Consider the following 26,452-nt stretch of genomic DNA (forward strand, 5'->3'; position numbering starts at 1 on the left):
CTACCGAAAGCGCATACAGTGGGCGACGTCAGTCCACCCACAGGTCTCCAGAAATGTTGTGTTTTGGGAGCGAGAGGCAACTTTTTTTTCATTAAACGTTGGAGGAATTGCGTTCTTAGCGTGTGAGGAACTTGTTTGCTGGCTTCTTAAAGGCTGGCTTATTTAGAAAACATATTTTGGGTTTGGATAGAGTTATGCTAACCTCTTTGCAATCCTTTTAACTTTGCTTGCTGGTTAGTTAGAGGTTAGCTACAGTAGTTGGCTACTGCCATCCAGTTGTTGTTGTGTTATTATAAGATTTAGCCTGTTCCACCGTTTGAAGAATGCATACACGCATTTGAATATAGCGCGGGAAAGGGCAATCCAGACGCAATGTGGACACAGTAGACACATTTAAATGTAGGTGTAGCATTCCATGATCAGAACTCTATGATCAGAATACAAAAGCTGCATGAACTGTCAAGTGTAGACACAGCCTACTTTTTATCTAGGTTGCGTCCCAAATGGCACCCTATGCCCTATATAGTGCGATGCTTATGACCAGAGCCCTATGGGCCCCTGTAGTACACTACATAGGGGAGCAGGGTGCCATTTGGGATGTAGACCTCCTGTTCTGACAGAGGGAGGAGAACAACCATGACTATACTACAGCAGTGTTCTCAAACAAAGAAAAGGAACCTGTTAGTTTCTGATCTGACAGATGGTCCGGATACTTTAGACTTAACACCTGCTATGCTACTGCCAAGACGGTATAACACCTAGATGATATAACTAAAGGTAAAGGAAAGATGAGGATAAGATCTTAAGATTAGTTTTTTGTGTCTTTAGTCATAACATTCTTAAAGGGAGACTTCAAGATTTTGGCAATGAAGCCCTTTATCTAGTTCCCTAGAGTCAGATGAACTCGTGGATAAAAAAAATTGATGTCTCTGCGTGCAGTTTGAAGGAAATTGCTAACAAGAGTTAGCGCAATGACTGGAAGTCTATGGTAACTGCCAGCATGCTAGGGGGTTAGCGTTGGGTCGCAAAACTCTCTAACTTCCTTCATACTGGATGTAGAGACATAAAAATGGTATCCATGAGTTCCTCTGACTCTGGGGCGGTAGATAAAGGGCTTAACATGTAGTAACCTGGCCCTCACAGTTGTATAAATACTGTCTGAACTGTGATACTTTCAGTCAACTATTATGTTTTCTATATCTAGCTATATTTTATCGGGCAGTTTCCCAGATACAGATTAAGCCTAGTCCTGGACTAAAAAGCAAGCACTTTTTAATCCAAGCATGTATTCACTAGGAACCAAACAGACGCGAATGGAACGAAACTGGGAGAGACCAACCTCTCGTTTTCGTTTCAAAACGTTATCCAAAATGTTTTGCTACGGTGTGCAACTAATGAATTGACCCCAGGACTAGGCTTCATCTGTGTTTGGGAAATTGGCCCTATATGTTCCATATTCTATATGTATGTGGTTAACTGTACACACCAGTTGCCTGATTATGACAACCGCTAGGCCTACCTCCTGCTCTATTAACAGGCTCTGAGGTGAAACATCATCTAGGTACAGATCTAGGATCAACTCCCCCTCTCCCAATCCTAACCGTAACCATTACTGGGAGAAATGCAAAACTGATCCAATATCAGCGTCTAGGGGCAACTTCACCCTACAATATTAATATATGGTCCTCCAAATATTCAACAGCTCATTGAAATTCTAGTTGCCTCCTAGTCTGTTTATTCAGTGTGATCTTACCTCATGTTCTCAGAGGGCTTTCGGGACTGTTTTTAACCTGTCATAAAATGGGCCGATGTATTTTTTTGTCAGGTTTTATAACCATTCGATCCCAATAGCTGATTTTATCACAAGCGTTATTAGCATCCCTCTCAATCCCAGTCGACTGCAGTAAGCTGCTGTAAGTGTTCATGCAACAACCGTTCTTCCTCTTAAATGGAATGGATCATAAGCTATGTTCAACACTGCATACTGTGTACCTATGAATGAACCCTAGTCTCTTTGACTCTGGTTACAGTTGAGTAGGATGGTGGACGTTCAGTCAGTCCTAATGTAATCCTATCATTTGAAGAGCAGTGTTTCCCAAGTGTTTAGTCCACTGGGCATCTACTGGTGCATGGTTTTATTCTGAGTTGTAGAACGATTGGTCTGTTGTTTAGTTGGTGGTTCACACCAACAACTTTCGGTTGATCACAGAGCTAAAGGAGTTTGGGAAGCACTGCTGTAGAGAACAGTAGAGAGTTAGTACATAGTTCTCTCAGTTCTAACGCTGTTGCCTCTCTGTCCTGTAGATCGGGAGCCGGAGCAGTGTGTACTCACCAGAGAGCAACGTGAGGAAGACTGGCTCCTACATCTACGAAGAGTTCATGCCAACGGATGGCACGGACGTTAAGGTGTGTGTGTGTGTTTGTCAGTCTGTCTGTATTTCTGTTTATCTGTCTGTATCTATGCATGTTTGTTTGTGTGTGTCTTATGTGAGTGCACAGACACCCACATATGTGTGTTTATCTTGTGTGTGTGTGTTGCCTGTGTCCCTGCACCTCGTGGTGTATTAAATCTCTCCGTGTGTGTGTGTCCTCAGGTGTATACGGTGGGGCCTGACTATGCCCACGCTGAGGCCCGGAAGTCTCCTGCCCTGGACGGGAAGGTGGAGAGAGACAGCGAGGGGAAGGAGATCCGCTACCCCGTCATGCTCACCGCCATGGAGAAACTGGTGGCCCGCAAGGTCTGCCTGGCATTCAAGGTCAGTTATGCCTCAGTTGGTTGCAGCATGGTGCTGGTAACACCAAGGTTGTGGGTTCGATTCCCACATTTTACTGAATAGCCGATAGGTGTGAACTGTTTGCTGCTCTGGATAAAATCTACACCAGGTGCCTCTGGGTAGGGGCTACGGGTCGATTTGGAATTGGTCATTGATTTCTCCTCTCTTCTATTTGATGAGCCGGTACACAGTGCAGACCTGGGTTCAAATACTATTTTAGATACCCTAGCTGTGCTAGATTGTGCTTGCCTGTTGCAATGGAAACAATAGAAAAGTCCCAAAAGTAGAAACCCCACCCACCTAGCACCCCAGGCAGGCTAAAGCAAGCACTTAAACTATTTGAACCCAGGTCTGACTCACTGTAGCTCCAGGCAGGCTGTTGAGTGCACAATCAAGCTGATCGATCACTTTGATAAGTGAAGTGACAAGAGAAAACAGAACGGCGGCTGTGGGTGTGTGTGTCAAAGACTAAGGTCATATAAAGGAGAATCAACAAACACAAACTCAAGAAGTAAATCTTCCCCCTCTTCCCCTGATTGATATTCTCCATAATGCCACCCCCAATTACACTGCATGTCATCCCTATCTGACTCACACTCTTTTTCCTGCTGCAGCAAACCGTGTGTGGCTTTGACCTTCTCCGAGCCAACGGTCACTCCTACGTCTGCGACGTCAACGGCTTCAGCTTCGTCAAGAACTCCATGAAGTACTACGACGACTGTGCCAAGATCCTGGGGTACGATGTGCCAGAGGGCTGTTTCGGTCATATTGTATTTTCGTAGGGTTACATTATGCCAGGGTATGCCAGTTCTGACTCCTGGTCCAAGAGGGGGGGCATAGTGTCCTGACTCCTGGTCCAAGAGGTGGGGCATAGTGTTCTGACTCCTGGTCCAAGAAGGGGGGCATAGTGTTCTGACTCCTGGTCCAAGAGGGGGGGCATAGTGTTCTGACTCCTGGTCCAAGAGGGGGGGCATAGTGTTCTGACTCCTGGTCCAAGAAGGGGGGCATAGTGTTCTGACTCCTGGTCCAAGAGGTGGGGCATAGTGTTCTGACTCCTGGTCCAAGAGGGGGGGCATAGTGTTCTGACTCCTGGTCCAAGAGGTGGGGCATAGTGTTCTGACTCCTGGTCCAAGAGGGAGGGCATAGTGTTCTGACTCCTGGTCCAATAGGGGGGGCATAGTGTTCTGACTCCTGGTCCAAGAGGGGGGGCATAGTGTTCTGACTCCTGGTCTAAGAGGGAGGGCATAGTGTTCTGACTCCTGGTCCAAGAAGGGGGGCATAGTGTTCTGACTCCTGGTCTAAGAGGGGGGGCATAGTGTTCTGACTCCTGGTCCAAGAGGGGGGGCATAGTGTTCTGACTCCTGGTCCAAGAGGTGGGGCATAGTGTTCTGACTCCTGGTCCAAGAGGGGGGGGGGCATAGTGTTCTGACTCCTGGTCCAAGAGGGGGGGGCATAGTGTTCTGACTCCTGGTCCAAGACGGGCATAGTGTTCTGACTCCTGGTCCAAGAGGTGGGGCATAGTGTTCTGACTCCTGGTCCAAGAGATGGGGCATAGTGTTCTGACTCCTGGTCCAAGAGGGGCAGACTTCAGTTTGCAGACTTCAGTTCCACCCCTGCTGTAGTTGATTAGACTAATTGTGGTCTTTGTTGAAGACTGGTTATTTGAGTTTAGTGCTGGGTTGTAACAAAAACGTGCACATACTGTCTGGCACCCTCCAGTATCAAGATTGGCCACCCCCCTTCTGTAAGCCCATAACAACTAGTCCAGTTCAGCACAAACTGATTAAAGGTAACCTAGGGCTTCGTTTGGGACAGCTGATCCTGAATCATTTCAAGGGTTTGAATCAAGGGTATGAATACTAACCGGATTCATACCCTACATTTTAGTCATTTAGCAGATGCTTTTATCCAGAGCGACATACAGTTAGTGCATTCATCTTAAGATATCTAGGTGGGACAACCACATATCTCAGTCATAGTAAGTACATTTTTCCTCATTAAAGTAACTATCATCAAAGTCAGTGCTAGTAGGGGAAAGAAATTGTACTTTATATTACTTACTATTGTCATTATCTCACTAGTTACATGGAAGCTATGTATCTGTCAGAAGATCCAGATGTTGGTAAATGTCCATGTTGACAGTATGTTAACCGTAGAAATAGAATGTATTTCTATGATGGTAACTATGTTTCCTTGTCCTCTGCAGTAATATAGTGATGAGGGAGCTGGCGCCTCAGTTCCAGATCCCCTGGTCCATCCCTACTGAGGCTGAGGACATCCCCATCGTTCCCACCACGTCTGGCACCATGTGAGTCTCTCTCACACACACACACACACACACACAGAGACCGACACTAGAATGTTAGTGCATATGATCGGAAATACTTTGCTAAGACAGACTTGTAGATGCAAAAACTTTGAGGTAGACAAATGTACACTCATACAGCTTTACTGTAGCCACAATGTCAAAACCACTGCTGTCTCATAGATAACAGGCTTCACTGTGAAGGTTCTGCTTATTTAGACATGCCAGTGATGGGGTAAAGGTCATTACCCCAATCTACCATTGTTCACTCATATTCCTTTACTGTCACATTCCCTCCAATCAGGATGGAGTTACGCTGTGTCATCGCAATAATCCGCCACGGAGACCGAACTCCTAAGCAGAAGATGAAGATGGAAGTGCGGAATCCAATGTGAGTTCTTTGGTAACCATGCATGTAAAGCCTAGGTGTAATGCCTTGGAAGTCATGAGCGTAAAAAAAAAACTTTATTGTGTCTTTAAATCGTGTCATAATAATCCTGACCAATTACCAGCCATTAAGCTTCATGACATCCACTGTTCCATGACGACTCGTCAGGTAGCCTAGTTGTTAAGAGCATTGGGCCAGTAACCAAAAGGTCGCTGGGTCGAACCCCGAGCCAACTAGATGAAAAATCTGTCGATGTGCCCTTGAGCAAGGCACTTAACCCTAATTGCTCCTGTAAGTCGTTCTGGATAAGAGCATCTGCTAAATAACTCAAATGTAAATATACAAAATAAGTGTATTAGCTCAAACAATCTCCTTTGATCTGATCTCTTATTTATTTGTTTATAAATTTGGTATAAAAAACAATATCTCTCCTCAACAGGTTTTTTGATTTGTTTGACAAATACGGAGGTTACAAGACAGGGAAATTGAAGCTGAAGAAGCCCAAACAACTGCAGGTAACTATATAGAAGGAGCGACCACCAAGGCCACACGAGAAGAGAGCTTTAGAATTTACTGTTTAATATCAACGTTTCAGCACAGAGGCCTTTCTCTCTGGAGTCTTGGGAAAGGCCTCTACTGAAACGTTGATATTATACAAATGATATCCTCTCTTGTTTCTTCTATAGTATGTAGCCGTTTAGGGGATATACTTCACTGTTGATCTTTGTTATTTTACCCACTTTAGCCAACTAATAAATCAATTCCAGTCATGTTTGTGTGAATCACATTTGACACGGGTGATTTTACTGAACTTTTAACTGTACATGTGTTTTGTGTTAACCACAAGACTGTGAAAAGAATGTCCTCCTTGGAGGAGGACAATACGCATGGAAAGTGGATTAGTGTACGTCACATTTTGGTAAAATGTAAACACAACTGTGGCCACCTCGTCATTTTTGGAGACGTTACGGTAGCTAGCAAAAGAGTGTAGGAGGGATTGCTAACTAACTGTAAATAACTTATGGTTAACTTACTTACAGATGTGGGTTAGATATATTGGGAATTACTCACACATGATTCACCATTTCTTCTCATCTGAAATTGAAAACTTTGTTTATGTGTGTGTGTGTTTGAATAACAACTGCATAGGACCAAGAATAATATTTTTGTTGTTGAGATTTTTCACTTAATTTGACTGCATCTGTACTTAGTAAGATATAACTAACTTGGCAAAATGTGGGGTGAAAGAATTAACTTACTTACAGTTAGTTAGCTACCCCACCGCTCTTTGATCACAAACGTATCAATTCCTGTGTTTAGAGGGCCAAAGCTGTGTGTAGGAATCCCATTTGACACAACTAATTTCAACTGTCCATTTGTTTGTTTAAACCACAAGACAGTTAAAAGCTTAGTCATTTTGTCCATCTCCTTTGTGTGGTTAGGAGGTGCTGGACATAGCTCGGCAACTGTTGCTAGAACTGGGTGATGGAAGAGAAGACTGCGAGATCGAAGAGAAGAAATCCAAACTGGAGCAGCTGAAGACCGTTCTGGAGATGTGAGTGACGTGTTTAACTAGGCCAACCTGTTATTAGGCACACAATCTCACCTGGGGCTTCTTGACTTTCTGGGCCGTCGTGGTTCTATCGAAATCATCAGAACTAGATTGCCGAAAAATATGAACCGGACAAAGCACATCATGTCTGTGCGATCCACAAAGCTGTAAAGTAACTCTTAGACATTTGAAAGATTGTTTGAGGAAGAGTGAATCAGTTCCCTTTGAACTAGATGCTTTTCCTAAAATGTGCAAGTTTTATGATGATGAAACATGATGATGAAACATGATCTACAAGCAGCCAGAACAAAGTTGAGGCTGTTTACATTTTTTTTGCATGACTGACTGGTTCTGCATTCGACAACACTATCATTGCGTAGTCCCTGATTTCCAGGCACGTTTTGGCTAGCTAGACAATGACAAGTTGGCTGAAGCAGAAACAGACTGACACCCAGGCTATTCAATGCATGATTGACTGGACATTGGGACAGTCATAACAAATGGTCCTCCCTTTTTCCTATTCCTGTCTTTTCCAGGTATGGCCACTTTTCCGGGATCAACCGAAAAGTGCAGATCACCTACCTGCCCCATGGGCAGCCCAAAACATCCAGCGAGGAGGAAGGTATGGAGAAAACCGAGGGAAACATTTCACATCTACTACTTTCATAAGGGGGTAGTTTTCCCCAAGCCACCAGCACCACGTACTTTAGCTTATGTCTGAGTTGCATTTGTAGAAAGTGTTCTACTGTAAAACATCCATTACATGCCAAGCCTCCAGCAAGCATCTGTGGCTTATGGTTGCCAGATATCACATGACATTCTAGCAAATAAACACTGGTCTCTAGTAAGAGCTGGGTATCAGTTTATCCTCACATGAACACATCAAATAGCCACTCTGCTCCAGTTCATAGTCATAGTTTCTCTATCTAGCGCTAGATGTTTGAGCCCTGCATGTCAAACACACAGTCGGTATTGCCAATTAGTGAGTTTTATCACAGAGTGGTAGCTAGGCCATCTGTAGTTACTTTTGTGGAATCTTTCTCCATTTGTAACAAATGCTTTGTGCTAAATGGAACAAAAGTGTTGTCATTTCAAACTGGGCTATCAGTGATAGGAATTGTATTAAATGCCTGAGTCCAATACGTACTGGTCTCCAACCAAACTCAACTTCACACACAGTTAAAGCCAGCCTGGGCATTCAATTTAGGTTTTACAATACGAAGGATTGAATTGATTGCTAGTTAAGCTGATGTGGTGTTCAACAGACACACGTAAGGAGTGCCCTTCTCTGCTACTGGTGTTGAAGTGGGGAGGGGAGCTGACCCCGGCAGGCAGGGTACAGGCTGAAGAGCTGGGCAGGGCCTTCCGCTGCATGTACCCGGGAGGACAAGGTGACACACACACACACGCACCAAAACACTGTTGCCAACTCTGTTCACTGAAAAAAACATCTGACCATTGTCTGTCGTTCTAGGAGACTACGCTGGGTTCCCTGGGTGCGGGTTGCTACGGTTACACAGCACCTACCGACACGACCTCAAGATCTACGCGTCTGACGAGGGCAGAGTGCAGATGACCGCCGCAGCTTTCGCCAAGGTAACCACTAGGCGTCACATGGGTCCGAGGTCAGAGGTCACAGCTGTTTGTGTGTGTACATGTGTTTATCTGCGTGTTTGCCTGGCAGGGTCTGCTGGCGTTAGAGGGAGAGTTGACGCCCATCCTTGTGCAGATGGTGAAGAGTGCCAACATGAACGGCCTGCTGGACAACGACAGCGACTCGCTCAGCGGCTGCCAGCACCGCGTCAAGGCCCGTCTCCACGAGATCATGCAGAAAGACCAGGAGTTCACCGAGGAGGACTACGATAGGGTAATTGATTTCAATGAATTCCTGCTCAGCCAATCACCAAGTGCAACCGACCTGGGTAGTGTTCAGGGCACACCGTAGCAGAACTTTGTGCAATGGAAAAGGAAAACAAGCTAGTAGATAGTACCTGCCCATTCGATCTGCTTCGGGACGTTTTCATCGGTTTTGTGCCTCATGAATACGACCCAGGTATCAAACACAAGTCGTCTGTGTGCCCTAGCCTAGGCATTAGCTTGGGGAGCTAACATGAGTCTTATCAGGAAAGCATAGGTAGTTCACCATACTACCTCCATTACACACGCAAGCTGTAAAGAAAAGAGGTTAGAGTGAAAAAGAAATGGGCATTGTTACAATGTTCAGTAAATCTAGCCTCCGGAAGGGCTTAATCCTAATGAGGTTTGCAAACAGAACAAGCTCTCTTTTTCCACCAATCCTTTCTGAAGCTTTTAGTTTCCTCCTCATCCTTTCTAATGAGTCTTACTGAATGGTAAAAGACATGCTAGGCTAAGTCAAACTGATGCTAGGCTAAGTCAAACTGATGCTAGGCTAAGTCAAACTGATGCTAGGCTAAGTCAAACTGATGCTAGGCTAAGTCAAACTGATGCTAGGCTAAATCAAACTGATGCTAGGCTAAGTCAAACTGATGCTAGGCTAAGTCAAACTGATGCTAGGCTAAGTCAATCTGATGCTAGGCTAAGTCAAACTTATGCTAGGCTAAGTCAAACTGAAGCTAGGTTAAGTCACACTGAAGCTAGGCAAAATCAATAGTGATGTGTAGAGACTAGTGATTGCTTCAGGAGGATGGAAATTGTTCTGCTCTGTTATTGCACTGCACTTTGATCATTCTGGGCTCTGTAATTGGTTGTAATGAAAGCAAATAGGATTTAGATGTTTTAAGCTGTTCATTATTGCATAATGTTCTTTGTTCTTCAGCGAGTAATGTGTGTGTGTTTGTGTCCATCCAGCTGGCCCCTACAGGTGCAGCCTCTGTGGTTAACTCTATGAGGATTGTGGAGAACCCTGTGATGACATGCGACCAGGTCTACACACTCATCCAGAGCCTCACCTCCCAGATACGCAAGAGACTAGAGGACCCCAAATCTGCAGGTACACCCTTTGTTAACATAGCATAGCACTGTGATTGTGTTATTTCAGCTCGGTGCAATGTACAGCACAAGGCGAGGTGGATCTGTACCAATCCCAGACTACTGTGTTTCTCCTACCTCTCCGCTACTTCCTCTCCTCTTTTCCTCCCTCCATCCTCCTTCTCATCATCTCATTTTATTCCTTTCCCTCCTCCTGACCCCTGACCCCCAGACCTGCAGCTGTACCACAGTGAGACTCTGGAGCTGATGCTGCAGCGCTGGTCCAAGCTGGAGCGGGACTTCCGGATGAAGAGCGGCCGCTACGACATCAGCAAGATCCCGGACATCTATGACTGTGTGAAGTACGACGTGCAGCACAACGCCACGCTGGGCCTGGAGGACACGCTGGAGCTGTTCAGGCTGTCCCGAGCCCTCGCCGACATCATCATACCACAGGTGAGGGAGGGCGGTAAGGAGGGGTGGATGGATGGAATGGTGAGTGGATGGGTGGATGGATGGTTGTTTTGGAGGGATGGATGGATACTCTGGAGCTGTTCAGGTTGTCACACATCCTCACTGAAATCATCAAACCACAGATGAGGGAGGAAGGGAGGGTTGGGTGGGTCAGTTGCGTAAGCGATAGATGGATACTCTGGAACTCCACAGGGTGTCACAAGCTCTGGCTGACTTCCTCATACCTAGTGTTGATGGACACCAGTCACTGTTTAGATGCTCTCAGACTTTGTATATTGCAATGCTCTGACCCCTGTGCGTCTTAGGCAGCGAGTATTGCTCACGACTTGTGTATTCTCCTCAGGAATACGGCATTAATAAAGTGGAGAAGCTGGACATAGCATACGCCTACTGCCTACCTCTGGTCAAGAAGATCCAGCTGGACCTCCAGAGGACCCACGAGGATGAGTCGGTCAACAAACTCCATCCATTGTGAGTCTTGACCCACAGGCATGCAATAGTCAAGTTGCACCTGGACGCTGATTTAAGGTCTGATCCTAGATCTAAAGGCAACTGCAACGTGAAGTTGTAGCTCAGTCAATTATGTCCCAATATGTCTTTGTTTGCAGGGTCCATCATGTTTGATGGCAACTTAAATAAAAATAATAAAACATGTTTTCTCTGGCGACTCAGGTACTCTCGAGGAGTGATGTCACCAGGTCGCCACGTCCGGACGCGTCTTTACTTCACCAGCGAGAGTCACGTCCACTCTCTACTCAGCACCTTCCGCTACGGAGGCCTGCTCGACGTAAGTACACAACTACCACAGAAGAACTACGGTTTCCTAGAACTACATTTCCCAGAATGACTGATACAGAACTACATTACCCAGAACTACAGTCGATCCAATAATTGGTGTGTGTGTTACAGGAGGAGAAGGACCAGCAGTGGAAGCGGGCGATGGACTACCTTGGTGCCGTTTCTGAACTCAACTACATGACCCAGATAGTTATCATGCTGTATGAGGACAACAACAAGGTAGTGGTGTGTGTGTGTGTGTGTGTTTCTGTAGTGAGTGTGTAGGGGTGTGTGTGTTTCCCTTTCTTTCACTAACCCCTCTTTGTGCTGTCCCTCAGGACCCGTCGTCAGAGGAGCGTTTTCATGTGGAGCTTCACTTCAGCCCTGGGGTCAAAGGTTGCGAGGAGGAGGAGAATGCACCAATGGGCTTCGGCTTCCGTCCCGCCTCCGCAGAGGTAACAGTGTTTAATGTCTGGTCCTAATGTTAATCTAATAGGATGTTTTCACATATGAAATTCACTACCCTGGTTTGGTTAAATGAAGCATTTCTGGGAATTCTACAAAATATATTTTGCTTTTACAAGATCTGAAAATAACCGTTTCACAGTGCAATTTGCAAGATGCACATTCTACATGACTACATGACAAAAGTTTAACGCTACTCGGGCTGCCGTGTCACAAAGCCTGGTACTCTGGTCCTGAACCCACCACTCGGGCAGGTCCAGGATTCGTTTCAGCCAAGGTTTGCGTTTCACACATGCTTTATAGCGTGGATCAGGGTACCAAACTATCCAGCATCCGGATCATACAGGGAAATATGAAAGCGCCCATAGTGGTACATCAATGCCCTTTGTGGGTACGGTATATTGTGTCATTGTGTTTTTATAGATATAAATGTGTTATGTGCGCGAGCGCGCTTTCGTTTTCACAATGTCTGTGCTTAGTCTGTGGCACCCTCTTTCTCGGTTCAGAATGATCAGAAACAGACAGACCCTGGCAGCTTGGAGGATCTATCACGTGACGAGCCCGACCGGGCCGTACCGCTCTCTGAGCCAATGGGCATCCACCGGAGATCCCCTCTGATTCACAACCGCAAGACTGGGTCTATGGAGGTAAAATCACACACACACACTCTTCTATTGTCAATAGAGCCAGAGGTAGTAGTAGGACTAGTTGTAATACTAGTAGTAGTAGCAGCAGGAGTAGTACTAGCAGTAGTAGTTGTAATACTAGCAGTACTAGTTGTAATACTAGTAGTAGTAGTAGCAATAGTGAAAGATGAGACAAGGAGTGCAAGCATCTTTAGACTATTGATATTCAATGTAAGACTTTTGTGTTCCCTGAGTTAGGATCCGGCCATAAGCCAGGGCTGTCCTGCTGTGTTGTTGTTGCTCTGAGTTCCTTGTCTGTCTGACAGAGGTCACATGTGGTCCTTCAGTCTGGCAGCCAGTGATGGGGATCTGTGTATGGCGTCAGACGCTCTGAATTAGCTCCTTACCATATGTGTGTGCCTGTGTGTGTGTGTCACCCCAGGTCCTGTCGGAGACGTCTTCATCCAAAGCAGGCAGCTACCGTCTCTTCCCCTCCTGCTCTCGCCAGTCCCCTGAGATGAAGCAGAGTGGTCTAGGTGGGTGTCTCCTTCCTCCCTGCTCCCTTACACGCGCTGATCTAGGATCAGTTCCCCTCCCCCAATCCTTAACCATTAGTGCAAAATTATCCTAAGAGCAGTGTCTAGGGGCAACTTTACCCTACTCCCTCCCTTACACTGTAGCTATGGAAACTGTGTTTACCCATATCACCCCAACTGTCATTAAAATCTATAGTGGTAGAGGGAGAGGTGGCAATGGTGCTCTGTCACTGTCTATTTCTGATAGAAATCAACCTGGAGTTAGATACTGTATTATGGACTATACTAGAGGCCTAGCTAGGTACTATGGACCATAATGGAGGCCTAGCTAGGTACTAAGGACTATACTGGAGGCCTAGCTAGGTACTATGGACTATACTGGAGGCCTAGCTAGGTACTATGGACTATACTGGAGGCCTAGCTAGGTACTATGGACTATACTGGAGGCCTAGCTAGGTACTAAGGACCATAATGGAGGCCTAGCTAGGTACTATGGACTATACTGGAGGCCTAGCTAGGTACTATGGACTATACTGGAGGCCTAGCTAGGTACTATGGACTATACTGGAGGCCTAGCTAGGTACTATGGACTATACTGGAGGCCTAGCTAGGTACTATGGACTATACTAGAGGCCTAGCTAGGTACTATGGACTATACTGGAGGCCTAGCTAGGTACTATGGACTATACTGGAGGCCTAGCTAGGTACTATGGACTATACTGGAGGCCTAGCTAGGTACTATGGACTATACTGGAGGCCTAGCTAGGTACTAAGGACCATAATGGAGGCCTAGCTAGGTACTATGGACTATACTGGAGGCCTAGCTAGGTACTATGGACTATACTGGAGGCCTAGCTAGGTACTATGGACTATACTGGAGGCCTAGCTAGGTACTATGGACTATACTGGAGGCCTAGCTAGGTACTATGGACTATACTGGAGGCCTAGCTAGGTACTATGGACTATACTGGAGGCCTAGCTAGGTATTATGGACTATAATGGAGGCCTAGCTAGGTACTATGGACTATACTGGAGGCCTAGCTAGGTACTATGGACTATACTGGAGGCCTAGCTAGGTACTATGGACTATACTAGAGGCCTAGCTAGGTACTATGGACTATACTGGAGGCCTAGCTAGGTACTATGGACTATACTAGAGGCCTAGCTAGGTACTATGGACTATACTGGAGGCCTAGCTAGGTACTATGGACTATACTGGAGGCCTAGCTAGGTACTATGGACTATACTAGAGGCCTAGCTAGGTACTATGGACTATACTAGAGGCCTAGCTAGGTACTATGGACTATACTGGAGGCCTAGCTAGGTACTATGGACTATACTGGAGGCCTAGCTAGGTACTATGGACTATACTGGAGGCCTAGCTAGGTACTATGGACTATACTGGAGGCCTAGCTAGGTACTATGGACTATACTGGAGGCCTAGCTAGGTACTATGGACTATACTGGAGGCCTAGCTAGGTACTATGGACTATACTGGAGGCCTAGCTAGGTACTATGGACTATACTAGAGGCCTAGCTAGGTACTATGGACTATACTAGAGGCCTAGCTAGGTACTATGGACTATACTGGAGGCCTAGCTAGGTACTATGGACTATACTGGAGGCCTAGCTAGGTACTATGGACTATACTGGAGGCCTAGCTAGGTACTATGGACTATACTGGAGGCCTAGCTAGGTATTATGGACTATACTAGAGGCCTAGCTAGGTACTATGGACTATACTGGAGGCCTAGCTTGGTACTATGGACTATACTAGAGGCCTAGCTAGGTACTATGGACTATACTGGAGGCCTAGCTAGGTACTATGGACTATACTGGAGGCCTAGCTAGGTACTATGGACTATACTGGAGGCCTAGCTAGGTACTATGGACTATACTGGAGGCCTAGCTAGGTACTATGGACTATACTGGAGGCCTAGCTAGGTACTATGGACTATACTAAAGGCCTAGCTAGGTACTATGGACTATACTGGAGGCTTATTCAAGTGGTAGCCAGGTTTTCGGTTGTAAGATTGTAGTGATGTACAGTGGTCCTCGGCTGCTCGATGAGTAGTTATCTTGTCACTGATATTCTGATACCATAGTTTTGGTAAAAATTGATGTTTTATGATATGATTAACCATCCTAATGACAATTATTTTGAATTTCCAAGTGCATCTACTTTGGATTTTTCTAACAATTGAGAAACTTACTTTGAACTTACTGGTTTGAATACTAATATTAGCTTAATAACATTGAATCAGCTGGGCCACGGTCATTAACAACATATTAAGAAGTAATAGGGTTCCATTTGAGATGCACAATGGCATTTACCTTACTGGAGAAGGATGTTTCTCTTTTTAAAACTGATTGAATTGCTATTTTTCCCGGTAGGCACCTGCAACTTACCACAGGTGAGATAAATTACACATAAACAAGAATCACTTGCCTCCAACCAAATTAATTAGAATTTTGTGTAATTTAGTCCAGGCCATTTTTTTAAAACTTTGAAGTGAAAAATCTAAATTTAAGTTTTTATTTAAAAAAAAAAGTTTTATCATGTGCAGTTGTAAACCAAACGAATACGTGTGAACAACAAACGTTTTTTAAATGTCAACTTATTTTAGAAGAAATAGTGAAGCGTGCAAAGGTGCCAATATGTTTGACCACATCTGTGTAACTATGAAGTGATATGTACCGACTTAAATACTTTTCACACCACTCATCTGAGCCATGCTGGCCTGGTTACGCACCCACCATAGTTGCTGGAACTGTGCTGGAAAGGATAATGTGAAAAGAAAATCTGAATCAAAATAAAATTATAATGATAATATTCCACTTAGCAGATGCTTTTATCCAAGGCAACTTACAGTACAGTGAGTGCATACATGATTTTTTATGTGTGTGTGATACCTTCAGGAATTGAACCTTTGACCTTGACATTGCTAGCGTCACTCTCTTACCAACTGAACCACATATTACCAGAGCCAGTAAGGTCTGGTCGGCACACTAATGTGAAAAGGGTCTTAAATAGGCCTAGTAGCTCATAAGTCTTTTTAGAGTAGATCCCTTAGCCTTGCATAGGTTAGGAGTCAGGATGTTGAATGACCTTGGTATGGGGAGTCATGTGACTACTAGACCTGGGTTCAAACTCTATTTGAAATCTTGCAAATACTTGTAGTGTTTGCTCTAGTCTGCCTAGAGTGAGTGCCAGATGGGCGGGGTTTCCACTTTTGCAACTATTCCATTGGTTCCTTTGCACCAGATAAGCTCAACAAGCCCAGATATATAGTATTTGACAGGATTTCAAACAGTATTTCAACCCAGGTCTGATAAATGCCCCTCTCCCCCCCTTGCTAACTGATTCAGAGCATTGTTTGAATAACTGCATGTTGTGGTGACTAATTCTCCCACAGGCTCTCAGTGTGCGGGACTCTTCAGTACCACCGTCCTGGGAGGCTCCTCTAGCGCCCCCAACCTGCAGGACTACGCACGCACACACCGAAAAAAATTCTCCTCGGGCAGCCTGTCCTATAAAGACGGTATGTGGCTAAGATCCTGTTTATATTTCCTCTAGCCTAGAAAGACACACAATGGATGGGTATTGTTAGACTGGGGGTGGGCAACCCTGGTCCTGCACACCCCTGTGGCTATCTAGGACCAGGGATGTCTAACCCTGCATTAGACTGCTGGCCACCAGACCTCCATACCATCCCTCACATTGCATAGTCACACACCAAGCAGGGCAGGTTTCCCTTAATGCTTGTAGTGCACCTTGGGGCTTTTCACACTACTGAGCTGAGCCGTACTGAGCCAAGCTTAGCTGGCCTTGTCACATATCCACCATAGTTGCTGGAACCATGCTGTCAAGGAGAAATATGAAAATAAATGATCCGAGCAAGCACAGTTTGGTTCAGGTCGGCACAATAGTGTGAAAATGGTCATTTCCTTAGCATTTTTTGTTAGCCTGGATACCAGTTTGTATTCCGCTCTAGCCAGTAGCCAAGTTGTTGTTGTTGTCTTGCCAAGACCACGATGTAGCCTGCGTTGATACACGTAGAAACAGTGTGGCGCCCAGGTGAAAGAGCTTAGCCATTTTTGGAATATGGAACATAAGATATCATTGCTCCCTTAAAGACTGACAAAGCCTGAAAAGATCAGTTGGGGCCACATCGTAGCAACCACAGCGGAACATATTCCCTTAGAAACCCTGACCTAAGCCAGATATTACACCACTGTTGTGATCTCATATTTGTTGCATGGTTCATGTTTTGGTATTCATATCTGTTTAACATGGTCTTACAACTATTTACATGCAATAAGTCTAACACAGAACACTTATCTAACTCACTACTGTAGGTATCCTGCCTCCTTCAATGTTAACCTGCTGGCACATAGTGCTCAGAAGAATTAGGAAATATCTGTATAGACTTCTTGTGAAATATCTTTAGTGCTTCCATATCAACGGTGTCCAGTAGGAAACTAAGCTAAATGTCCATTTATACAGCTTTATCTTCAGTTAAATGGAGATATAAAAAAATCTGTAGGTCTATTTATAATGTTGACTTGTAATACATTCTAAATAGACTTGTAAGATGTGTGTGTGCGTGTGTATGTGTGTGTATATATATATATATATATATATATATATATATATATATATATATATATATATATATATATATATATATAATTAATTCAAATTCTTTCTAGAACGTTCCCATGGTTTCCTGATCAGAGTTGAATGTATTTCTGAGACTCGGTCAGCAGATGGCTCTGGAGCTCTAGTAGATAGTCCCAGTAGTGGATTTAGCAGAGGTCCCATCCAATGACGAGCACAGTGTGCCATTGGCCATACTCTTACTTGGACATATGTTTGCTCTTACAATAATCTATATACGCACATATTTGCGCTGATATCACAAAAGGCACACCCATATGTGTGATTAGGCTAATCTGTATTTGGATCTGTTTTAACCTAAATGACGTTTATGGGTTACTGGGTTTATGGAGAGAATGCCCTCATCATTAAATGCCATTTTGTGTTTACCTGTACATACCAACTTTACATAGCGGAGGTTGGGCTTTGAGTTGTTCATTGTCTTTTGTGTTACCTAGACCATCAGACATGGGACGACAAATCTGTCTGTACTTGGCTGTCCACATGGTGTCACTGTGATGTTGTCATAGCTGTTTTTCGATTCGGCTGTTTTTCGATTGGGCTGCCATCTTCTCGGTTGTCTTGTTGCGTCTCACTCAGTGTCGTGTCACGTTCATCATGTCTGTTGTTCCATTAAGTCTTTCATCATCCGTGTCCTTACTCTTGTTGGTGATCATGAAAAAAACCTGAATCTGAGATCACTGTGTTTTCAAATATAGTCCCTTTTGAAGAACCTAGATTGACATGATTAGTGCTTGTGTGTGTGCATGTGTGCGTGCGTGTGTGTGTGTGTGCGTGCGTGTGCATGTGTCTGAGAAGCTGGCCTCCTTCCAGCAAAATTATGGTTTTGAACAGTACTTTGCTGCTGTCAGTCTTAATGCTTTGTTACTTCGAACAAAACTCCAAGCTTTTGATATAGTTTGCCTGGCACCGTGGCTCATCTGGAGGGCAGATAACCTAATTCACAATGGAATGGGCAAGCTGAATCAAACGCACCAAATCTCTCTCCTGTATTTGGGATGCAACACATCTGAAGGGAGTGGTTGGAGTTGTGGGCTTGTATAGGCCTCCATCATACGGACAGAAAAATGGCCCTAATCACTGACAAGTTGTCAAGACGGGAAATGTTTTTTTTGTCTTCCATCTCCTACATCTCATTTCATCCTGTCACCATGAGAGATTTTCATCCATTTAGCCTGTAATTTGATCTTGAAAGTATCATCTTATTAGGCAACACCAGCACTTCTAACATACCTTGTACCTCGTCAATTCTAGACCATCTAGCGTGTTCCTACAAAAGATCCTACCTGTCTTTCCCTCTTATGTCCCTTTTTTATCTTAACTCATCTTACCTTAGAACCACGAACACTTCAAATGGAATAACATTTGTACTTTTCTGCTATGGCCCCTAAATGCTTCACACCTTTAGCACTGTACCTAATGCCAGAAGAACTATTTGAAAGTAGCGTTAACACCCCTCCCACCAAGACAGCCAGTGTACACACCCTGTACAGGTGCTCTGTGACCGATGGTAACACTAGTGACCTTTTTCTATTTCCTCAGAGTTGTTGTCTATGCCGGCAGTAAAGAGATTTTCTGTGTCGTTTGCAAAGCATCCGACTAATGGTACGTCTGCTTCTTTCCAGTATATTTCCACTTCTTCACCTCCGTTTGTCTTGCATGTCTTTGGAAATCTCTCTCTATTTGTACTTTTCGGTTCTACTTCACGTGGCCGTTACTACCATGTTTCCCAACCCTCTGGGTTTTTCAGTCTTTCTTTTGTCTGCCCATTCACTTTAACACTACCCCACATTCTGTTTGTAACATCCTGCGTACAAAATTGTCACCCTCACCCAATGATTCAATGTTTTTTTCAGTGGATAGATGTGTATATATGACCTTGGATGTGTGTATATACATATTATCTATGTTGAATATGTGAATTGAAACCATCTCTTGAAAACACCAACCAAAAATCCCCACCAACTCCTAACCCTTCCCCTGTTTCTTGTGAATCAGTCCCCTCTATTCTCATTCAATATCCTGCATTGGCAACCTAAGCTACAACTTATACCCCTCACGTTTGAATAGGTGACTGGATAACTGAATTAACTGTTTTGCAGTCTAGATTGACTGGGACAGAACGATTGGCGGTTACTGCTAAACGGGGAAAGGGTTAACGTGTGATTTTTATACATTTTTTTACCACGTATGGTTGTCATGATATGGATGAATCTGCATATGACCAATGTGTTTGTTTGATTGTGCTTGTGAAATGCATAGCTCATTGTTCTCCAGGACCCTTTTCAGTACCTTGGGGTTTTGTACACTTTCCTTGAGACACCGGATATATTCACTGGGTATTGGGCACCAAACGGGAGCTAAATGTTTTTAAACCGAAAATGAGAATTCAATTCACTCTTCCGTTTTTAAAATATTTTCCTCCTGGTTGGGACCTACAAACTATGTAGTGAAAGTTAAAACATGATCATTACATTGGAGGGGTTCAGACATTTTGTATTATATTTTGCAACACGGTCAAGGAAGAACTGGTTTTCGAGAGAGAAATATTGGAAGCTCCTTTACATTTTGGTATGAGAGTCCCCAGAAAGAATCGAACCCACAATCCAAGCAGCATGCTCTCTAAACCACGCAGGCCACTACAACATGAAACACACTGCTGTGTATAAACTCTATATGAGAGGGCCTATGTACCATCTACTGCAGTGCTCTCCAACCCTGTTGTAGGTTTTCACTCCAACCCTAATCTAGCGCACCTGGCATCAAGGCTTTTATTTTTAGTCTTACCTTCATTGCAGTCAGGAGGAACTCCATGTCCAATCACCAAATACCTGGAGAAAAGAATAGTTAGATTGACACATGAAAACAGTAGATTACCTGCTCTGAGCATACTTCACACTCTGGGGTCCAGTATTCTGACTGTCGGGAGGTTGGTTAGGGACAGGGGCAGGTGTACTTGACCACTGCCTGTGGGGTCCAGTATTATTTTTTTGTTTTTTTTTGTTTGGGGGGGTTTACCCCTTTTTCTCCCCGATTATGTCATATCCAATTGTCCCGTCGATGCAACTCACGTGCGGACTCGGGAGAGGCGAAGGTCGAGAGCCATGCGTCCTCCGAAACACAACCCTGCCAAGCCGCACAGCTTCTTGACACAATGCACGCTTAAGCCGGAAGCCAACTGCACCAATGTGTCAGAGGAAACACCGTACAGCTGGCAACCGAAGTCAGTGTGCATGCACCCGGCCCGCCACAAGGAGTCGCTAGAGCGCGATGGGACAAGGACAACCCGGCCGGGACGTGTACTTGGGCAACTGCCTGTGGGGTCCAGTATTCTGACTGTAGGGATGTTGGTTAGGGACAGGGACAGGTGTACTTGGACAACTCCCACCCTTGCAGCCATCGCTGCTGGAGGGCAGAGCCACTTCTGGAGAATAGCAGGTTCTGGAGAAGACCACCTGTTCAATTGGACTGTGTATTATAAACTGCGCTGCCTATGGATCTCATATAGCAAAACTTGAAGTACTGTACATAGCCTGTCTGTTTAAGCCTACTAGGATAGTCGGTCCAATTATATGAGAGACAGTTGTGGTCATTTGTTGTATAGCTACTTTGGGAAAATGAACCCATCAAGGCCAGAAAAGGTGAGGAATTTATTCTGCAATGATTCCTATGTCTAATTATTTTGGATTCCAAAAATAAAACACAGTTTTTTGCTCTTCTTGCTAATGGCAGATGGCTGCATCTTGTTATTATATTTTCCAGTTTTCACTTGTCTGCTTGCAATACAATACTTCAACCACTAGAAAATGTGCGTACGCATGGTCTAAAGTTTGCGTGGAGGTTAAGGAAAACTGGCGCACGCATGTTTCGGGGTATATTTTGTACATACGCAACGTTTATAAATGAGGCCCTTAAAATGTCATTTCAGTACATGAACACAGCATCTAATTGCTTTTATGGAGAGAAAAAAATGACGCAACTTGAAGCATGTTAATTCACAACTGTGTGTGTATATATTGACTTTAATAGGGACACAGGATGATACGTCTGCTGTGGCTGTTATTCCCTCTCTGTGGTGGCCTGTGTCAGGTACAGTAAGGAATGAGGCTAAGGTTTACATCCAACTGCAGCTTTATGCAACCTGTACAAAATGATTGTGGCACGGCAAAAACGCTATGCACGGTGGACCGCTTTCGTGTAGTGTATTTTTATTGGACGCCAGGTTAAGTGTCCTTTTCTCTCTAGGATTTGAATGTTAGTGTCATTGTGAATACATATTTTACAAATTAAGCATGTGTAGATCCACGTCTCAACGTTTTGAACGTATTCAGTTCTATCACATGCTCCTCTGTGGTCTCTCAACTTGAAACTAGTCAGTGCTGTTAAAAATTGAAATGCATTAAATACAAAAGCAATATTGACATTTCCTCTGTGGATTTTCATTGAATTTTTATTTCTGTCTTCTAAACCTATGTATTGTATCCCAGAGGTTTTTCCGTAACCAAGATGAGACTGCAGTGGAGGCATGTGATACGCTATTACATCTATTGGATTTTGAGTCGTTGCTCTCTGTCAATGCTTGTGACAGTTGGATGGAGAAGATTTTGCTGAGGCCTTTCTGCAAACCTGTGGGATGGTTGGGATTGGGTTGGATGGGGTCTGCTGAATATTGCTTGAAGGTTTTTGCCGTTTATGGTAGCTGGTCCAGAGCATGGAGGAATGGGATGGTTGACATGAGATGGTTGACTGTTAGAAATAGCAGTAACTTACTGTACCTCCAAGTCACCTCATCTCTGTCCACACAATGGGTGCTACCGCTCCTCTCTCCCTCCTCCCAGTCACCCCCTCTCTGTCCACACAATGGGTTCTCTACCTCTTCTCTCTCCCTCCTCCCAGTCACCCCCTCTCTGTCCACACAGTGGGTTCTCTACCTCTTCTCTCTCCTCCCTCTTTGTCCTTCCTCCCATTACCTCCGCTCTGTCATTCCTCCACTTTCACTTCCCCCCCTTCCTGTCCTTCTTCCCTCTCACCCTCCTCCTATCCTCATCCTCTCATCTCCCCTGTCCTCATCCTTTTTATCCTCCTCTGCCTCCCACCTCATCTATCACCCCTCCCTGCTCTCCTCCCACCTCATCTATCACCCCTCCCTGCTCTCCTCCCACCTCATCTATCACCCCTCCCTGCTCTCCTCCTACCTCATCTATTACCCCTCCCTGCTCTCCTCCCACCTCATCTATTACCCCTCCCTGCTCTCCTCCCACCTCATCTATCCGCCCCTCCCTGCTCTCCTCCCACCTCATCTATCACCCCTCCCTGCTCTCCTCCCACCTCATCTATCACCCCTCCCTGCTCTCCTCCTACCTCATCTATCACCCCTCCCTGCTCTCCTCCTACCTCATCTATCACCCCTCCCTGCTCTCCTCCTACCTCATCTATCACCCCTCCCTGCTCTCCTCCCACCTCATCTATCACCCCTCCCTGCTCTCCTCCTACCTCATCTATTACCCCTCCCTGCTCTCCTCCCACCTCATCTATTACCCCTCCCTGCTCTCCTCCCACCTCATCTATCACCCCTCCCTGCTCTCCTCCCACCTCATCTATCACCCCTCCCTGCTCTCCTCCCACCTCATCTATTACCCCTCCCTGCTCTCCTCCCAGCTCATCTATCCGCCCCTCCCTGCTCTCCTCCCACCTCATCTATCCGCCCCTCCCTGCTCTCCTCCCACCTCATCTATTACCCCTCCCTGCTCTCCTCCCACCTCATCTATCCGCCCCTCCCTGCTCTCCTCCCACCTCATCTATTACCCCTCCCTGCTCTCCTCCCACCTCATCTATCCACCCCTCCGTCTCCTCCGCCTCCATCCTCACCTCCTCCACTCATCCTTTATCGTCACCCTCTGCCTCCTCATCCTCCCTCCATCTCCCCCTCCTCATCCTCCCACCTCTCTGGCTCTCCTCCTCCTCCTTCATCCTCTCCTCCTCCACTCTATCTTCTTCCCTCTTCCTTTATGGTCATCCTCTGCCTCCCTTCCATGTCCTCCTCCCCTGCTCCATCCGTCCTATCCTCTCTCCTCCTGTTCCTCCTTCCCCAGAGCCCTTGGAGGAGCACCACGTTGCCCAGCTGTTGAGGCGCTTCTCCACTGATGCCAGCCTGGGCCGCCCTCTCTCTCTGGACGGGGCACTGACCCACCACCTCCACCATTGCTCCTACCACCTCCGCCTCTTCCGTAACTGGCTGGTCTCTGGCCAGGACCCCCTAGAGTACTTCTACGGTCAGCCCCCCGGCCCCCTGCTCCCCAGACCCTCTTCAACCCCCTGCTCTCTGCCCTCCTATGCCCTTTAAACCCTCTGCTGTACTGCTTGCAGATCTGAGGTTTCGTTTGGTAGTGGTGTGCTGCTAGTTACTGCCGCCGCAGTTGACTTTCGCCGCTTTGTCTTTGGTGGTTTGTTTGACGCATGCTTGCCTGCCACTTTTGGGAGTGCGGCTTGCCATTGGTGTGGTTTGGCTTTTTTAGGTGTCTTGCATTATTTGGCCTAACTGAATCTTATTTCCTCCCTGCAGTTCAGTTCAAATTTGATCTTGCTTATGTTTTAGTACTAATGGTCTTCATTTGAGTGACTGTTGCCAACATAGATCTTTTGAACCATGAACTGGCTGCAGTTTGGAATGTAGCTTAGCTAGCGGATAGAGGTTGTCAGATGTTGTCTGAAATTAGACCCATTGTGTTGTATAAAACTGTGCAGCATGTGACAAGACCACTTGTCTGAGATTAAACCACTATGTAGGTATTACTAGAAAACCAGAGAACTCATTTCATCTGGTCACCTGGCGTGAGCATAGCTTGGTGGTCTGCCTGGGTGTTGATGTCATTTATCTACATGCCTTCTCTATGTCTCTGTCTTTCTGTCTCAGCATATCCACCGGCGACCGCTCATAACCCAGCTCTCAGCATATCCACCGGCGACCGCTCATAACCCAGCTCTCAGCATATCCACCGGCGACCGCTCATAACCCAGCTCTCAGCATATCCACCGTCGACCGCTCATAACCCAGCTCTCAGCATATCCACCGGCGACCGCTCATAACCCAGCTCTCAGCATATCCACCGGCGACCGCTCATAACCCAGCTCTCAGCATATCCACCGGGGACCGCTCATAACCCAGCTCTCAGCATATCCACCGGCGACCGCTCATAACCCAGCTCTCAGCATATCCACCGGCGACCGCTCATAACCCAGCTCTCAGCATATCCACCGGCGACCGCTCATAACCCAGCTCTCAGCATATCCACCGGCGACCGCTCATAACCCAGCTCTCAGCATATCCACCGGCGACCGCTCTTAACCCAGCTCTCAGCATATCCACCGGGGACCGCTCATAACCCAGCTCTCAGCATATCCACCGGCGACCGCTCATAACCCAGCTCTCAGCATATCCACCGGGGACCACTCCTAACCCAGCTGTGTGTAGTAATGATTACTGCAGCATTGTCTATGCCACATACAGTACTGTCTGCATGAGAGCACTATGTCAAACTAGTCAATACAACACAGAACAATATAACTGTTATAGGGTTATATTATACCTCTGTGGAAAATGGCGAAAACAATTAGGAAATAATCCAGTTGTGAATCTAGGACCGTAGGATCAAGTTTGTACTGTACACACTGAAGCAGTAGCAGAATCAGTCATAGATCTGCTGGTCTTTTAACCACGATCAGTCACGAAGAATGGATAGGTGTCATATATCACCCCCTGGTTAATACGGGAGCATGCGCAACAATGACTGAACAGACACTGCAGTGTGGACCAGCCCATGAAAATCTACTCCGACGTTAGTGCCAGCGGCCTACATGAAATCACTGGTTGATCCCTTTAGGCTTTCCTCCCGCTCTCTCAGAAGTCAACACTGTGCAGAGCCTGTGGGCTGTAGTCTCTAGCGGTAACACTCCCGGCCAGTCCCAGACGGCCTATTGCAATGAACATTGGCCAGCGTACTAACACAAGGTAATCTCTCGTTAAACCATCAATACGCGTTAAAATCACCCGCACTGATGAACTCTATTGCATCCATCATTGCCCACCGATTTACCGCTCCTAAGAGTGGTTGTTGAGGTTCTTTTAGTCCTGATTGCTGCCAACATTTTCCAAGACTATTTCGCCCTCTGGTGGTTATCATCAGAACAAGTTAATCCTACCTTTTGAACGTACCAAGGGCGAATTATCTATATGACAATTATGCCGTACAACTTAAATAAAGTATTTCTTCATTTACCACGGCAAATCTACAGTACTGTGGTAATTTACCCTACATGTTGTATGAATGGAAAACTCATGTTGTTGCAGCCTCTTATTCATTTCTAGTTTCCTATAGTATATAGTATATAGTATATAGTATTTTTCGTGGTTGTGCTGTCCATATTTTAAATGTGTAACTAAAACAAGTAAATCGTTATATAATCTATAATTTTTATTGAATAAAAATGTAGCCTAATAAAGTTATTTCAAATGGAACACACATTATTTAGCCATTTAAGATGAAATTTTAATGAAGTATAGGCATACTACTCCTATAGTATAATAAGTATTTTACAGTATTTTACAGTCATCAGCCTTATGGTTTCTGATGCTCCTGATATGTTATTTAATTGGGGGCGGGAATAGAGAACCTAGGCAACGAAAGTTGCAGCTGTCTGGTATCAACGCAAGATCAGCTAAGTCACTGGTTTATTGTTGTTGGGTTTTCGTTGCAAACAAGCTTGTTTTAGCACGCAGGTGCATGTAATCTCTCGTTAGAATCGTTTTAAGAAACCCAGCACTAACACGGTGCTCCATGCGAAGTTCTGTGTCTTCGTTGCAATCTACCCCATATACTCTTCTCCCAACCGGAGACCGGGGTTCAATCTCTGCGTTCACCCTTCCTA

At 45.4% G+C, this 26,452-nt stretch overlaps 1 protein-coding gene and 1 long non-coding RNA gene across 2 annotated transcripts in view; both read left to right on the top strand.

The window, feature by feature from the left end:
- Positions 1 to 23,870, top strand: part of LOC311123415 (inositol hexakisphosphate and diphosphoinositol-pentakisphosphate kinase 1-like) — a gene marked incomplete at its 3' end in the record, with an annotated part of 37,354 nt that extends 13,484 nt beyond the window's left edge. The window contains exons 7-28 of the mRNA XM_084197681.1: positions 2,305 to 2,406; positions 2,595 to 2,756; positions 3,389 to 3,510; positions 4,981 to 5,082; positions 5,384 to 5,470; positions 5,907 to 5,982; positions 6,910 to 7,022; positions 7,556 to 7,641; positions 8,285 to 8,410; positions 8,494 to 8,615; positions 8,704 to 8,886; positions 9,849 to 9,990; positions 10,201 to 10,424; positions 10,786 to 10,913; positions 11,115 to 11,229; positions 11,352 to 11,459; positions 11,558 to 11,674; positions 12,191 to 12,331; positions 12,753 to 12,846; positions 16,263 to 16,388; positions 19,070 to 19,132; positions 23,620 to 23,870. Coding sequence (XP_084053807.1) covers positions 2,305 to 2,406; positions 2,595 to 2,756; positions 3,389 to 3,510; positions 4,981 to 5,082; positions 5,384 to 5,470; positions 5,907 to 5,982; positions 6,910 to 7,022; positions 7,556 to 7,641; positions 8,285 to 8,410; positions 8,494 to 8,615; positions 8,704 to 8,886; positions 9,849 to 9,990; positions 10,201 to 10,424; positions 10,786 to 10,913; positions 11,115 to 11,229; positions 11,352 to 11,459; positions 11,558 to 11,674; positions 12,191 to 12,331; positions 12,753 to 12,846; positions 16,263 to 16,388; positions 19,070 to 19,132; positions 23,620 to 23,870 — 2,790 coding nt within the window. The remainder of the gene's footprint in view (positions 1 to 2,304; positions 2,407 to 2,594; positions 2,757 to 3,388; positions 3,511 to 4,980; positions 5,083 to 5,383; positions 5,471 to 5,906; positions 5,983 to 6,909; positions 7,023 to 7,555; positions 7,642 to 8,284; positions 8,411 to 8,493; positions 8,616 to 8,703; positions 8,887 to 9,848; positions 9,991 to 10,200; positions 10,425 to 10,785; positions 10,914 to 11,114; positions 11,230 to 11,351; positions 11,460 to 11,557; positions 11,675 to 12,190; positions 12,332 to 12,752; positions 12,847 to 16,262; positions 16,389 to 19,069; positions 19,133 to 23,619) is intronic.
- Positions 13,103 to 14,548, top strand: LOC311123420. The gene is made up of 3 exons (XR_014612586.1): positions 13,103 to 13,829; positions 13,861 to 13,922; positions 13,954 to 14,548. It is a non-coding gene; the product is annotated as an uncharacterized lncRNA (long non-coding RNA).
- Positions 23,871 to 26,452: the final 2,582 nt, after the last annotated feature.

Source organism: Coregonus lavaretus, assembly GCF_964263955.1.
Source record: "Coregonus lavaretus genome assembly, contig: HAP1_SCAFFOLD_733, whole genome shotgun sequence".
Taxonomy (NCBI): Eukaryota; Metazoa; Chordata; class Actinopteri; order Salmoniformes; family Salmonidae; genus Coregonus; species Coregonus lavaretus.